The 17,031-nt window shown below is 38.0% G+C and overlaps 1 protein-coding gene across 1 annotated transcript in view; it reads right to left on the bottom strand.

Moving 5' to 3' along the window:
• The window catches only part of ABCB5 (ATP binding cassette subfamily B member 5), a 33,831-nt gene that overhangs the window by 15,756 nt on the left and 1,044 nt on the right, over positions 1 to 17,031 (bottom strand). Inside the window, exons 2-15 of the mRNA XM_062567801.1 lie at positions 16,777 to 16,864; positions 16,632 to 16,680; positions 15,452 to 15,605; positions 14,965 to 15,031; positions 14,548 to 14,739; positions 13,292 to 13,463; positions 12,136 to 12,260; positions 9,585 to 9,762; positions 8,462 to 8,575; positions 7,337 to 7,447; positions 5,690 to 5,815; positions 4,217 to 4,420; positions 2,572 to 2,742; positions 396 to 557 (exon numbers count right to left, since the gene is read on the bottom strand). Coding sequence (XP_062423785.1) covers positions 396 to 557; positions 2,572 to 2,742; positions 4,217 to 4,420; positions 5,690 to 5,815; positions 7,337 to 7,447; positions 8,462 to 8,575; positions 9,585 to 9,762; positions 12,136 to 12,260; positions 13,292 to 13,463; positions 14,548 to 14,739; positions 14,965 to 15,031; positions 15,452 to 15,605; positions 16,632 to 16,680; positions 16,777 to 16,864 — 1,913 coding nt within the window. The remainder of the gene's footprint in view (positions 1 to 395; positions 558 to 2,571; positions 2,743 to 4,216; positions 4,421 to 5,689; positions 5,816 to 7,336; positions 7,448 to 8,461; positions 8,576 to 9,584; positions 9,763 to 12,135; positions 12,261 to 13,291; positions 13,464 to 14,547; positions 14,740 to 14,964; positions 15,032 to 15,451; positions 15,606 to 16,631; positions 16,681 to 16,776; positions 16,865 to 17,031) is intronic.

The following is a 17,031-nucleotide window of genomic DNA, read 5'->3' as shown; positions in this document are numbered from 1 at the left end:
AGCACAGTTGCTTCAATAGTTCTGAAATGGAAGTAATAATAGAGAATTTGGCTCTTTCTTTTTTTTGTAATCTTTTTTGTAAGCACTTTGTGTAAGTGGGATCTGGAATCTACTAATTCTGTGATTATGTCATAATTTTGTAGTCTATGTCTTCCAGTCAGTTACGTTTTTGACATATTAGATCACGTCAATGTGAAACTGTTACAGGTAAAAAAAACGAGTATCCAAGCCTGTGCCCTTGTCTTAGGCTAGACTGATTGACCAGCTTTCAGCTGGACGACATGCAGGAACTACAGAGAGAAAGCACATGTCAGCATGTGTCTTAAGCGTCGTCTTAATATGTTACACGTATAACTTCATCGTGCAATGATAGAAAATCAATCATTTGCCATTACCTGCTGCGTTACAAGAGAATGGTAGACTCCCTTCTGCAACATGAGCTCACTGTGTGTACCTTGTTCAACCACAACGCCCTTCTCAAATGCAGCGATGGTGTCAGCAGTGCGGATGGTAGACAGTCTGTGAGCGATCACAATGGTGGTACGCCCATTCCGAGCCTTTTAGAAAAACAAAGGAAGCAATTTACATTTAAATGTACACGTAAATAACAAAACCAACACAAAGTTATTTTTAAGTATTTATTCTCTTTCTACATATAGCTCTAGATAAACCCCTCCCTTCTAAAAAAAATCACCACTCTTTTCCCTGGTTTCACGTCTCTTGCTTATCAGTCTAAGAACACGTCCAATTACTGAATTCAGGAAGATAAAGTCAGATTAATCTTATTAGATTGGCAATGACGGTATTAAAGCCCATAATTAAGGTTATTTGACTTTTTTAAATCGAACTGTTCAAGCTAAAGTTGCACATAAGGTGTTTGTACAGCTACATGTGTGGGTAAATGAAAATTATATAAATATTTTTCCAAATAAAGCGAAAAAATACATGTTATTTACATAATCTCTGTGGTAGTATAACATTAGCATGACTTCTGATAAGACTTAGCAGGAAAGTATAAAGGAGTGGAGCACGTCTAAGCCAGAAATGTGACCCTGAAATTCTCTCCAAGTCCTTCTAAATTAGCTGTGTCTCAAATCGATATGCTCTCGGCAGGGCTTTGCCAGTATTTGGCAGCTAGAGCCTCCGAAGTCTCTGTTGGCAGGTTACACGCTCCACCCCTTGCCCGCTCCCACATATAGACTAGTGACACACACAGGCCTTCAATCAGTGACCAAACATGCTCCAGCTTGTGACTGCTGGAGAAAATCGTGACTGCCTCCTCCCTGAAGCCTGCAGCAGACATTGGCTCGGGAGCAGGAAGAGAAAACTGAAATCTCTTGCGATAAATGAGAGATTTGCAGACCGGGAGCCTGCAGGATGAGGACAGAGCATATAGAGCAGTCCCTGTGCAGTGCTCTCCCTCTATGTTATGCACTAAATGAAGCAGTAAACTTCTGGGAAAAAAGTTATTATTTGGTCATGAGATTAAAGAATAGGGTACATGCAGACAAAGACTAAATTATGGCAACCTTTTTAGTGCCTTACACTGCAGCAATAATATATCATTTATAGACAAATTAGAAGAATATTATCTTTGAATTCATGTTACCTCAATACTAGAAATATCGGTACAGTCCTGTGAGTATAACTGACAGCTACATTTGACCTCATAGATTTAAACTGACTGATGATGAAAGTGCTAAGTTATGTATTTCCCTTGAGACCTACATGTGATTCATAAAGCTGTATTCAGGACCACTGAAATTAAAAGTAATGCATTTTTTAAAAAGCTTAGTGAAAAATCCTAAAATGCACATCAGAGACGTGATACGACATTCTAGACCAACTGTGTCGTTCTTAATTAACGAAAGGCTCCAGACTTCATTTCATCTGAGTGGAAACTGCTGATGTAGGAGGGCCATGCTACGGAGTGGACCATGAGCTGGAGGCACTGGTGTGAACTCTGACAGCTCTGCTCCGCAATAGCATCCCCCCTATAGCTGTGATGCTGGTAACAAATGGGAGGCAGAGACTTAGTGTTAGTAACTAGCTCAGGTTTTTGTTCAGTGAAGGATCTGATTTACGAATGTCTGTATTTGTGAAAAAGAGAATGACTAAATTCCAAGAGCTGTCTGAAGATTATGAAGTGACTGTTCAGTGAAGAACCAGTACAAGGAATATCATACTGTATGTTTCTATTAATTCTGAAAGGCCATTCAGTCCTCATGCTTTGCCTTGATAATGTACTATCCATACTTAACCAGCAAATGAACAATTGCGATCTGAGGAAAGAAGAACAGGAGACCTAAGTTATACTTCATATAAGTGCAAATGTTTTGATAATTAGTAATGATACTAAAAAAATAAATAGATGTGATTCCCAAGTGGAGTTGTGATTAATTACTATAAACTTACTATTATAACACTGAAATTGAAACATCCATCCAAATTTTATTTTCCAGTGTCCTTGATTCAGAAAGCTGCACTGAACCGTGCATGTTAATTTTTCTCAAATGCTGTTGCAATGCACTATTTCATGGTGACTGGTAGCTTTAATAACAAAATTGATACCTTATCAAGAGCTGCTTGCACGATGGATTCACTCTGAGTATCTAATGCCGATGTAGCTTCATCCAGAAGAAGAATCTTAGGATTCCTTGCCAGGGCACGGGCAATAGCTATTCGCTGTTTCTGTCCTCCACTCAGCTGAGCCCCTCTTTCCCCTACCATGGTGTTAAATTTCTGAGAAAAAGAGAAAATAAAATAAAAGCTATGGAATGTCTCAAACAAACTTCACACTTCTCTGCCGGTGTGACAGACAATATGTACAATGTTGTGCTCACACTCAACTTCAGGACAAGAGGTTATTCTGGTTGACCTGCTGCAGGTATCATCTATGCAGATAGTGCAAACATGCAACTACACCTGTCCAACTAGCCATTAGATAAGCTCCCCTACCCCCGTTATGTACTTTATATGCCTAAATTTGAACTTTAAAGTCTTGATAATTACTGTTTGCTCTCAGAGTGCTCCAAATCCTGGGTTTTCTGAAGTCAGTAAAATTAGGTACATGCATTTGCGCTCTACATTTGCTGAGGACTATCTACCTTTTCAACAGGGCTGAGACTGTAGGGAACCAAGTCATATCAATGTCACATCAGGACCTCTAATATTGCCTCCTCTGATCCCAGGACACGTCCCTGGTGTCACAACTTGGATCTTGCTGACCCAGTCACTCACTCCAAAGGAGCAAGTCCTAAGCTACACTATATTACAGCTGTTTAATCAGAAAATACAATCTAATAACCATTGCTGACAAGAAAGACTTAAATTCCTGGCTCTCATCTGGTTAGCTCCCTCAGCCTCTGGGGTCCAGTTCCGCTTTCCTGTCCCTCTGACCCAGGAAAATCATGCAAGTACAATGGCTTTAGAAGAGGACATCGTGAACTTTTCCCATCTTGGAATAGGCTTTTTCATGCTAGAAATGGCACACTCCTGAGAGATGCGGCTTGAATTCTCTCTGATAGTAGAAGAATTGGAAATCGGAAAAAAGAATTACCTTGTGCCTAGTGGGCACTTTTCCACCTCTTTTAACTGCAGGACCAAAAGGGAGGGGCATACTATTATCTATTCTTGAGGATGTGTTTTTAGTGATTGATCTTGTTCTTTTTTGTTTCTTTTCTTTTTCTTTTCTTTTTTTCTTTTTTTTTTCCACTGAAGGAAAAGCATTAATGCATCTACTACTAGGAGAGTATTCAAAGTAGTGAATCTCAGGTGGAAGGAGATGCCTCTCTCCAATCCAGATTAAGCTCCCAGAAATACCCTGGGTTCAGGGCACATTTCCCTAGTTCCCCATTTCCTATTGATCTGGGCAGATGACTCTCCATGCAGAGCTTTGGATTTCTGTATCTTCTAATGAAAAGCCCGACTCTCCTCACACTGCGCGAGTTCAGTGGGGATGGTAATACAGCCATACAGCTTCTGTTCTCCTGAGTTAAAATGTCTAAATTTCTTCCAAACATAGGAACAAGTCCATTGAGGGCAACCACACAAAGGTTGTGAGCCAGAAAGTCCCTGAACCGAAAGCTGCTGGAGGCTATAAGTTTATTTGGGGAAGTTACACTATAGCTTGATTTCCCATGCTCTCCCTGTCAGAAAAAGGACACTGGCCTAAACAGACCTTTGATTATTATAGTAAAAAAGTTCATGAACTCACATCAGGTAGTCTTGATATAAAATCAAAAGCATTGGCTTCTTTAGCTGCTTGCTCAATTTCAGCATCAGAAATATCTTCTCTGCCATAGCGAATGTTCTCAGCTATTGTCGTTGCAAACAAAACGGGCTCTTGACTCACAATACCAATATTTTCTCTTAGCCACTTTACATTAAGTGTCCGAATATCCTGTCCATCTAAGGTAACCTGAGAGGACAAGCATATGTCAAAGGTGACAAGGAAATTAATTCTATTGAATCATGAATTGAAATAGGCAAATGATTATTACCTGACTTCATTATCAGATGCAGTGATGAAAATTATAAGTATTTTTTTTATTGTTCTCTTTAGTAGAAAACTAATGCAAGGGAGACATTTTTTGCAGTTTTTCCATGTACTGCATGAACTAAAAATTGGAGAGGAGCAGTATAAACAGGGAAGACATCAAGGTTTGTTCAATAAATATGTGGTCTGAGAACAAAGCTGGTTTAAGAGATTTCCTTCTTCTTCCCTGATTACTTTTTTCCCTGTTTTCATGTCCCTGTGCCAGAGCTCACTGTCCTCTCAACTGTGGCTACACACTCTATGGCTGCTCCTTACATCAGATCGAAGAAACAGTCCAAATCCATCAAAAAGAATGAGGGAGATTATTTTTAAGCCAGATCATTTGCCACGTGGTCCTATGAACATTTACACTGGCACAGCAGAAAAACAGCATACCGACACATGTACAGCCATGGAAACAATAGCCAAAAAAAAAAACTTGTTGATAATTGATAGCTACCTAGATACATTATATAGTAGTAGTTTACTCTTTAATACTTAAAAATACTTACCAAGTTCCAAAAAAGAGTAATAATTATTAAGTAGCATTCTTTAAATATTGTTTAATATAAAAATAACGTTTTCCTTAAATATATATTTTTCCTTTCAAAATTTCTCATGAGAAACACTGACCATTTACTGACCAGATCCACTGTTTAGGAGCAGTAAAGCAGACATACAATGTATAATGATGCAAAGTTTTGTTGCGGGCTAGCAGATTCAGAAAAGTGAGCTAAGAACACAATTATTTAAAATATGAAGAACTCTAGGTTTTTGTTTATGTTCAGTGGAAATGAAGAAAAACATTACAGAGTACTGTTGAATTATGTTTTTTTTAAGAGACAGAAAGTCAAATTTACAGACTACTAGAAACCAGTTGCTAATAAGAACTTTAATTTCATATCTTTGCATCACTTGAAAGGTTTGTGGTATTTACTACTTCTGGTAAGCTACCATAAGAAGGAGAAACATAATGAAGAAAAAAATCAGACCATCAGAAAAAGACAGTTAATTTGAAGTTTAAATGGTGGAATTACAAAACTATGCAGAGACGTACTTGAATTCAATCAATAACAAAATTTCAGTCAACATGGAAAATTCATGCTTATCGTAATAGCTTTCAGTTTTTGTAGTTCACTTGTAGGAACTTACTTCTCCTTGAACGGGATCATAGAATCTCTGTAGCAACTGAATGGTAGTGCTTTTTCCACAACCACTGGCACCAACTAGAGCAATGGTCTTCCCGGTTTGAACTTTCAGGTTTAGGCCTTTGAGAATCTGGAAAAAAGCCAATATTTATATTTCAGTTTGACAAATTTGAAGTTATTTAAATTGGTAGACTGATTATAAGATAGTCTGTGAAAATAATTATAGCAATAATCGAGAAAGTAGTGTGGGGTGTCACCTGACAGCTTACTGCAATTGTAGTAATTTAAATGTATCTGGGAATGTTCTGGGGCACTGATCTGGAACAGCCTACACTATGCTTTTAAAGTGTATTAGCCTCCAAAGCAGGATGGCAGTAGGCAACCTGCCTTTGGGGAATGGTCCCTGGATCATTCTGGCTACCAAACCAAGCCTGGGAATTATCTGAGAAGATTGATGGCTGGAACAGGCCAAGTTCATGCCAAGAAACATTTTAACAGCTTCCCTGCATAGACCATTGCATTCCAGTGCCTGGGAAAATTCCCTAGAACACTCAAATCAACCAATATAGACACAGCCACAGTACTCAAAACTTAATGGCTCATTTTCTCTGATTTGTGTGACATTGTAGCGTATGTTCTACTGCCCTCCTCCTTTTTCAGGGCTTAGAAAATATAAAACTTAGTTATGAATCTCACAGAAAAAATATTTCAAAGGTGCTAAGCATTATTGCTGAGAAACAAGCTCGGTTTGTTCCATTTTTAGTCTACAAATGATTGTTTTGAAAAGGTAACTGCTGGAAGGTCCTTAAGAAATCACAACCCTTATTGTTAAGGGCCTGAGCAACCTTGGGAATAATAGTTCAGATAACGGCATCTTTGTTGCCATTTTCACATTTAGGAACATTTTACCTCAAAAGATGTCCTTTACATATATGAGTAATACTGTACAGTTGCCAAAATATTTTGCTGCTATGGGAACTCTTTTTGTTTATATCAGGTTGATTTACAGTTTTGCCTACACATGTTTTTGCAATGAGAGATTAAAATAGTTGCAATTTTGCGCTTTTCTCCCTGTGTTACATCCAGTGAAGTTCACATCTCCAGGATGCTGATATCCTGGTGTCCACATATCAAGCAAGAATTATATTCTGGATACTGTAAGTTCTTCTGATGCCAATAGTCACACTCACCTAATAGGCTGTTTCTAACTTGCTGTTATCAGGAAAGGTGTTGTCAAGATTAACATTGACAGTAGCTATATTTGATCTGTTTTAGTCTAGACACTGGAGATTACACTGTATTGCATCAATTGCTTGGGAGATTGTGCATAACTTCCACATATTTTTGCTGATTCTTTATGGTTCTATTAATATTATTTGACACTATTAGTAGGGAGAGCTGCTGACTCAGTAGATTTGAGAGGGATAACAAAATATTTCTTATTTCCCTCCCATTTGTCCTCCAGACCTGCAACATAGCTCATCTCCTGGAGAGGTCATTAAGAGAAAGGATGAAGAGCTCTGCCCTGTCACCTTTGATTTCTGAGCTGAGAAAGCACTGAGGAGTAACGATAACAAAAGGATTAAAGAAAGAATACATATATAGGCTGCAGAATTTCATTGCACTAGATACAACCACAGTGAATACTTACTTTAATATCTGGTCTGGATGGGTAATTGAAATGGATGTTTCTGAACTCAATTTCTCCTATGAGCTTGTCTGGTTTGTAGCCTTCTTGAGAACTGCTATCTATAAGCCGTTTCTGGAAAGAGGTATTTTAAAATTACTGGAAAGAGGTAATTTAAAATTACTGCTCATTACTATACTTTTGGAACTGCTGTTTCAGCTGAATACACTGTTCTCTACAGTCTTAGCTGCTGGTTTACATTGCAGCACATCATTGCAGAGCTGTTGCATTTTACTTGGGGGGTGCTGCACATCATTGAAGTGCTATTCTTACCAAGCCTTTTGACTTTAAAAACGTAACACAAATTTCAAGGGAAAAATGGCATGGAATTACTAGGCACACCCAGCTGACCTAAGGATTTTTAGTCTTTTTGGAGATGAATACAGGGGAACAATTAAATGTGTGAATTTTAATTCTACAAATACAACACATTCACAAATGCAACAAAATATTTGGCAGAAAATCTGCAAGTGTAGAACTTAAGTGACTGTACAATCCCATGGCCAAAATGATGACCTCAGATACACATATAGGAGGGTTTCATGCTCAGGAAAGGGAAAAATGCAGCCATTTCTATATTAGCTTTCTAGTACTATTGGTTTAAAATATTTCATATACGTAGATAAACAATTGTTCCACAAAACAATAAGGCTAACATAATAATAATGTGGAAATATTCTTTCATAGCAACATTGTCACTGTAAATTTGTATTATTATAGCTTTCAATAGCACTATTATGCTCAAATATAAAAACCAAACAGTTCAGCTGAAATTGTACATATAGGCATTAAAAAAACCTGATGTAGTTTCACTTTACTTGCTACTTTCCTTATATTACTGAAAATCTAATCTTAGAAAAAGACCTTATGCACAAGTCTCAGATACACATCCCAGGATTCCCCAAATTCATTGTAGCAAAAAAGAACTAGTTTCCATCCCATGAATCGCGATATCTTACTATTGGTTTCAGCAGTAGGCACCTTTACAGAGTTCATGGTTTCGGGCTTCAGGGATTTTTTTTTTTTTACATCCCTCAAGAACAAAGATGGAAAACGTAAACCTAGTTGAAAAGCTTAATTTTTAAGCACCTTATTGATAATTCTGTACACTTCATAGGCAGCCCCACGTGCATTAGCCACACTCTCAAGGTTGGGAGCTGCCTGTCCCAGCGAGAAGGCACCGATAAGCACAGAGAAGAAGACCTGCATCAGAAAAAGAGAAGGCACGAGGTAAGTGGCGATTACAGATCCACCAGTGCTTTGGTCATTTCCAAGTCAATGCCCGAGACCTTCTGCTGCATACTTTCCAGGAAAATCAAATGTAAAAGTGAAAGGTGAGTTTTATAATAGCTCCTGGCCACTCTAAGTTTTTCAACAGTGAATAGTAACTACTAATATGTGTTTTTGTGGCATGATTGGCTTTTCCTTTCTATATGTTTGCTTTCTCTTTCATCTGCAATCAGAACAAACATTTTTCCCTGTTTCTTTCCAGATGTTCCCAAAGGTACAAGGCTCCCAAACATAGTCCAGAGTTTCCTAACTGAAATCCCAGCTGTGGGACTGACGTACTCAATTAGCTTCACTGCACTTCACTTGCTGTGAAGAACCACACTGAGGAGAACTCATCAGAAGTCACTCAAAGCCTGAAAGGTAAGCATGCAGCCAAACTTTTGAAGAAGATAGCCAAACACCTGCAAATCAATAGAAACCTAAACATATTGCTAAGACTGCAATATAATGTTACTTGCAAGTGAAAAGTAACAATAACAATACCCCACAAAAAAGACATCTTGGCCAAATGAGATCTTGAGGACTTCAGAGTACACATTGACCCCACCAGTGGGATTCATTTAATGGCAGTCCAAATTATTTGTTTTTGCTGCCTAGATAGCAGCTCTAGGTTGTTCATCTTGCCCTACAATAGTGGGAGAAGTGGGAAAAATTATACTCTATGGGTACTTTTACCCCAACGTTGATTACAGTGGAAATTCAAGTGTCCTGTTCAAACTAGATACCTACCCTTTAACACTAAAGTTAGGTAAAACAAATGCCCTCCCCTCAGTTATTTTAAACCGAGTAAGTCTTTAACAGCTACTTTAGCATGCCTCTTGTGGCTGAGGAGAAAGTAGGGATAATTATATAGACAGCTTGTGTAATAGAGTATTTGCTTGAAATTACAGAGCATTTTTCAAGGCTGCACTGCTGTACTTACAATTAACACACGACCAATGTCATAATTTTCTTTATCCTCCACAGTGAGTTTGGTTCCATACCAAAACGCAAGCGCATAGGATCCAAAGATCAAAAAATTTGAAACACCTAGAGATGTGTTGGTGGTAATGGATTTTTTCACTCCAACACTTCTAGCTAGCTCCAGGTTAGCATCATATCTGAAAATGGATGAGGAAACAATTAATTTGTCAGGTTCCACACGCCACTCTGATTGACATTTCTCAATGCCCTTCTTAATTAAAAGCTTTTTTGGCTATAAAAGTAATGAACCAGATTCTAATCCAGTGTGCAGAATATTTTTTGACAGAAGGCTAGCAGGAATATAATTCTTTTGAATAAATCTGCTCTGACATATTCTGAAAACATCTAAACACATCATTCACAACTGAATTACCATTGTGAAAGACAAAGTTAGAAAACAATTGAGTACAATGACTTCATTTGCATGATGAAAGACAAGATACCACTGTTGAACAATTTGTTGTTCTTAGCTCTGAAAGGAAATCTTAAAAAGGCGTTATCAACAATTTTTTGAAAAAAATAGGCACTATGGATGAAGCCAGATAAATGACAGGAAGCCAGAGCTCCCACTAACTACCAGAGTTGTTCTCTTGCTGACCATTCTGGAAGTTGTAAGTCTTTCACTTAGGTTAATTTACTGATTATCATGACAATATAGCAAGTAAGTGAACACATAAGACCAGCATAAAGACTGATGAGTTCAGTGAAAGAATTATTTTTTCTAAGGATGCTTCAGGTTCATTCATCTCTAGTTTCCAACTAATAGCTTTCACTTTCTCAAGCTCTTTATGGAAAATATAACCTAAGGATCACAGATATCATTTTACTTGTCAGTCAGTGGCATGGCTCAGCAATTTGTAGTTTCCTCCTAGCACATATTTTTTGCACACCAATTCCCCATAGTAGGAAGATCTGAAGTGAAGGGTCAAGTTTAGCCATTTGGGAAGGAATCTTAAAATGACGCAAACTAATTTTGATTATGTAAGTTGCTGCATTCTACTAATTCTGTATTCGCTACTCAAATATATTGAAATGTTTTGGCTTGGTTACCTTCTTAAGACCAACCAATACCCCAAATCAGCAGCATCATAGATCCTCCAAGAATAGAGAATGAGAATTGGATTTAAGTATGGGTTACAAGTATAATTCATCACAGTGGAAGCACTGAGCCTCTGCCAGAAACAGATGACTTAAGGTCTCTGGCAAGTGCAAACATTTGCAGCCAGCGGAGACTCTGTACAGCGAATCACTATGGTGGCTTTTCCTAACTCCTTGAGACTATCTTTCAAGAGCTGTATAGGAAACCTACAGTTTTCAAAATGTCCCACTCAGTCCCTGGGTAGGGATGTTCCCAGGAAAGCCACACAGGAGAGCCACCTGTTCCACATGAGAATGAAGTAGAGCTGTGGAAGATGCTGACTGGTCAACAGCAGAGGGAGAAAAAGGTCTTAATGGTATGAAGTTACCTGGATATCAGTTATTTTGTCTCTAGAACTCAGGAATAAGGGAAAAGTAGTTTGAAGGGTCTCCTATCATAGGACACTCAGACTCTAGTCTTGGTAGGGCATGACTAATCTAGGCCAGTTTCAGGGTTTTTGCCTTCATCATGCAAGAGAAAAGGGTTTAGACTCTAGAAAAAGAAAGAAAGGAAAAAAAAGGATCTCAAAACCGTTGCAATTTAAGGGCAAAACCCAGTAAGCTGAGACCAGTAACATAAGATAGCCAGACTTCAGCCCTTAGAAGCAGACGAATACAGAAGCAGACTGTGGGACCCAGAGCTAGAGCTTACACCATTTAAGAACATTTACACAAGAGCAGGGCAATCATGACAGCGGAGCAAGATGGAAAAGATTTATGGATGCTGTAGATTAGGTCTTTGCATTCCCCAGCTGGATGACACTAGCAACGCCCTGTATCATGCACAGATTTTTTTTCATTTGCTTGCTTATTGGGTTATTTGACAGATAAGTGAAAGAAGTTCTGGCCTGCCATTTCCAGCTCACACCAAGTGACTCACCTTCTACATGTGACTAGGGCCAACACTGGATTAGGTCAACTACAAGTGTTATTTGCAAAGCATTAAAATAATAAAAGTCAGTGATGCGATTTTACTTAAGGCCTTTATCCAGTGAAGCTTAAAAATAAGCTCATTAATCAAAGATCAGAACAGCAGTGCACATGTTCTAGAAGTTAAGCAATTAATCACATGTTTTGCTGTATTTGAGTACTAGACAAAGGTAACCCTTCCTTAGCTTTGATTTCTGAATTCAACTGCAGATCTCTTTCAGAAGAGAAATTTGGACCACGCTGCAGTGATAAAACTGAATAGTTGTGCTCATGGATTCAGTCTGTTTACACATCTTTATTTTCAGGTGAGCTATTCACTTAAAAAAGGATAAACTGAGTCCAAAGATAATTTGCCATCTCCTCCTCTCACCCCTCTCCAATACTCTACACCCAAAATTCTTTTGCATATATGAAGTAGAATTATTATTAATTCAAAAACTTACTTTGCTATTGCCTTTTTTTGTCCATTGAAAGCCATAACAGTCCTCACAGCTGTCAAGATTTCTTCTGCTACAGCCCCTGCTTTAGCATAAGCAGACAGCTCTTTAGCAGTAAGTGATGCCAGGAGCTGGAAAGTTGGAAAACAGATTTTATTGCAGCCTATCAAAAGTATATGCACACTGTATTGGTGAAGAAGCGTAATCAATGGTCAAGGCACAAGAATAAATTTTAGGAAATCTGGGATCAACTCCTCCATCTGCCATGAACTTCCCCAAACTCTCTAGCTTTTTTGATTGTGTCCAAATCACAGTAGAGTGATTCCTCACAGAGTAAACTCTACTCTTTAGAGATGACTTTAACAGGCAATGTAAGTAGTTCTGATCTCCATCCAACGAGGATAAACAGTACTTTTTTACATAATGGTGCTCAGAGCACAGAAATATTGCAAGCTGGGGTGTTCAGAAACTAGAGCAATAACAGACACTGAAGAAAGCAAACTCATTACATTACAGCTTCTAATTCTCTTTTTCCGTACGTATTATTCCTTTGCAGTACTTCAAGGTGAACATTCCCATATTACAACTAAAGAATACAAGCAGTGACCATTAATGTGACTACAAGATATTGACAAGAGAAAAATCTCTCCCCATCTGTAAGGGAAACTTCTCCAGATATTTCACTGATTTGTATCACGCCATTCTGTGGTAGCTGTATATATGTTCCCATGTCAACTCTGTACTTGGCATGAAACTTGGTAAAGTATTTCCAAGAAGTATAGTACTATGCCTGCATTAACAGAAAGAGCTTGAAAGGCATTTGTATTAACAGGGAAGTATGAGGGGTATGAGCACATGCCTGGCTTTCCTCAGGCAATGCTCTGTACGAGGAAGATGCAAATTATCCTCCTGCTACATGGCATAAAGGTAGAGTAGGTAGATTGAAGGCACATGACATGCAAGGGCATGCTTATGCTTTTTTGGGGCACCCAAAGTAACAAAGCCACAGGAAGAGGGGAATAAATGATAAAGTAACTATGGGACCAGCCTCCCAACTTAAGAGCCCTTGCAAGGATTTTTCCTTTCTCTTCCCTTTTCCTATGTATGAGAAGAATTGTGATGTTTTTCTGGTTTGCTTTCTTTATTAGTTCCGCACACTTACAGTTGACCAAACTGCTGCTGATGCAGCAAGCAGAGGGCTGACTGACAAAATCACTAATGTCAGCTTCCAGCCGTGGATGAATCCTATAATAATCCCTGCCAGAAATGTGGCAAAAAATTGTACAAATATACAGATTTTGTCTCCGATGCCTTCATGGATGGTGTTGATGTCACTTAAAAAAAAAAAAAAAAAAAGGTTGTTAATTTGGAGTGCTTCTTATTTTAAACCTTTCCCTGTCCTCCACTTTCATGATATATAAGAAATTTTGCAATTTCTTAATGGCACAGGGTAAAATTTCTAACTACAGCTACTGAATGGTGCCATTAGTCTGTTGTATGGCCAAAGTACAGTGGAAACCTATTTTCTACAACTCATTTTCTGTACTTTCCATCATTCTCTGTTGTTTCTGTGTCCTGTCACTAGGTCACAAATTACCTAGGTTCCATATCCAGTAACCAAATGAAATAATACAAGTAAACAGTCTAACAACCCTCTCACTTTCTATGACCTCCTCTAAATGGCTTTTTCCTCTGGGCTTTCTAATGCATTTTGTATTCTTAAATCACATCCTCAGATCAAGGCTTATCTCTATCAGAAAATTGTTATTTGTAAGAACCTCTGTTTTTTATACCATTTTCCTTCCCCCTTTTCTCTTCCCAAGAAGTGCAGATATTATAGTTGTGAGTGGTTTCATTTAAGTCTCACAGCTTTCAGGCTACAGCTTTGTTCAAAGCTATCTTAAAACCCAGAAAAGGTCTGTGTTCATCTATATAGTCTCTACCGCATCCTGGGGTATGCCGTCCTCACTCCCAAACCCATTGAAGTCTATGGAAAAGCTCCAAAAGTCTTCAACTGACTTTGGATCAAGTCGAGACTGAGATCTGTGTGGATATAAATGTGAGTTCTTACCCATTCAATAAAGTGTCAGAGCTTTCAGTGTTTGTAAACTAGTTGGAGACAGCAGAGCTGTTTGTCTAGTACTGTCTGCCATGTACTTCATAAATATTGCAAAGCCAATGTCAGACAGGCAGAATATAGTATTCCACATAGCAGAAACCCTTCTAATGCATATATCACAGAAACTGCACAAATGAAGTGGAAAAGGATAATGAATTCCTCCCTCAAAGAGCTGCAATATTTCACACTTCAGTTCAAAGTTTTCTTCAAAACTCTCTATAGGTAATTCCATAGAAGACAAATGGCAATTTTCTTTTAGATATCACATTTAGGGGGCCAAAAATAAATAGAGCCCTCACTCTGTCAGTCTAGTGTTCAGCGTTCCAATCTGGATAGTATCGAACCAAGCCATCTCCTGATGAAGTACTGCAAAAAAGAACTTTTGCCGGATTCTTGCTGTCTGCCTTGTAGCAGCGATCAAAAATGTCCACACTTGGATGATGCTTAGTATCAACACAGCACAGCCAATTCCAACATAATAGTAAGCAAACCTGGGAGAAGGGAACAAAAAGGCCATCTAATCACTCTATATCCGGAGAGAGAAGTGACATCTACAAAGCTACAATTAGTCTTAATTTACTCCACTAAGGTAAATAGCAAAGCTTGTGATGAATTATTGTAAAGCCCTTCTGAGAAGGTAAAATTTGGCATCTACTCAAAGGGATAATAATAATAATAATAATTTATTGTAAGAGAGTAATTACAAAGATTCTTACTTTGTCATTTCAGCTTCTATATCTATCCCTGGAATTGATGGACAACTGGACTCATTTACTGAAGTATCTGCAAAAAAATTAGCTATGAATTATACAACTAATATATATAGAAAATAAATCATGGTAGTCTAGGGTCATCTTTTTTTGAGTGTTCTACATTTAGCAAATGGTGTCAGACACTAGGCAGATACAGATTCACCTTTTCTGAATTTATTGCTCTAAGGGCACAACATTGCCCAATAACTGGTGATACAAAAGGTGGCCATGCTCCTGCCTGTCCCATCAATGCTGAAACTCATTCATAAAGACCACAGTCAAAGGACTGCTTTTGTCCTGTCCAAGCCATCAAAGGTTGATTTAAATGATCTGGTAACTCACAGAAGGATGAATTTTGCTCATCATACTCTTTTTCAGATGCTCAGTCTGGGGAATATCTTAGCCTCTGAAGCAAAACATAACTGATGTGTAGAGAAGTCTATTCACTTACCTTCTGATGCATTTGATTTCATGCCGTTTAGCACAAAACTATTTGTCATGTCTCCAAAGACAATGATCATAAGTGGTAATCCAGTACCATTTGTAGCCGCGGCTATCAAGCCAACTATCATCAAAAGTATATCCACCCAATCCGCATAGCGAAACTGTGTGAATATTAAAAAAAAAAAAAAAAAAAGTGAAGTTATATCTGATAATTCACATACTTGGTACAGTACTGCATATTTCCAGGATATACTTTGCTTTTACATATATGTTCTAAGAAGCAACAATACTAAAACTGTAGGTAAACAGAATATAAGAAGAATTTTGTAATAGGTCACATACATCTTTAAATCAATATTCAGTAAGGTTGTTGTAAGGATGCATGGTTATTTCCTCATCAACAGGAAAAGAAAAAAAAGTATGTGTTCTGTATGTTTCTAAGTGATGATCTCTGTAAAATTTATTACATATTACATTCTACCAAGTTACATATTTACTAAGATAATGCCTTTGAAATGTAAACAAGAGTTATCAACCAGCATCTGGCTTATATCTACCAGTAGAAATTGTTTGCATCAGTGGTTGTATATTAAGATTTGTCCATCCTTGAACATTTGTTTGGCTTAAAAATTGATGTGAATTTAAAATGCAATGGCTATTCCTGGATGCGGCAAAGCTGAAAGCAGAACCTGTTATTCCTACGTGTCCTAACCTACCTCCGAAGCGTAAATGGCCATAGAATAAACCAGAAAGGAACAACAGTTCTCTCAGTCCAAAATAATCATGTCTATGCACAGGGGTATTTGGGAATAGCGGTTGTAGAAAACTGACATGAAAACAGGCCACTAGTTGTCTCAGGCAGTAAATCCCTCAGAGGTCAAGCACAGGATAAATCCTTTATAAATGGAGCTAAGGCAAGGGCCTGTGCAGTGTATATGTCCTAGAGCAACCTCAACATGGGTGAGCTTCATTCTGCATCAGCACTAACACTGAACTACTTCCAGTACTACTCTCTGGTGGGAACCTGACATAGCACTCCAAATTTTAAAGAGGATTTAGCATTTCATGGGTCTCGGACGTCTTCCCCAGTTTTTGATGGCCTATTAACTGTTATACATACATAAATGATTCACAGTGACAGATAGAGAAAAGGAAATGTAAAGTAGACCATCAAACCGGGCACTCACCAGTTCAAAAATACTAACCACCTTTTTTTCTGTCTTCTCATTTTCCTTCCTAGCAGGAAATACAAAAGACTAAATTAAGATATGCTCCTTATGGCAAAGCAATAAAAAACAACAGCCAATACATTAAGTTCAGAGAACCTCCTACTTTTTTTTCTTAGTCTTTAACTGGTCACTCTGTTGAAGATTTTCATCATATTGGAAAGAGGGATTGTCATATCCATTGCTTGCAGGTTCTATGGAACAAAAAGCAGACTTTGTTTTAACAGTCTTATCCCATCTTTATCTAGTCTTTTGTACCACTTTCTTACATCTTTCCCTGCTCTTTCTTTTGCAGTTTAAAGCTTAAAGGCTAGTTATTCTCATATTCTTGAAACGACCCAGCTTATTTTTCTTGAAACTT

The sequence above is a fragment of the Rhea pennata genome, chromosome 2 (assembly GCF_028389875.1).
Source record: "Rhea pennata isolate bPtePen1 chromosome 2, bPtePen1.pri, whole genome shotgun sequence".
Classification (NCBI taxonomy): domain Eukaryota; kingdom Metazoa; phylum Chordata; class Aves; order Rheiformes; family Rheidae; genus Rhea; species Rhea pennata.
Note: the sequence above shows the minus strand (reverse complement) of the source record. Positions and strands in the feature narration are given on the sequence as shown.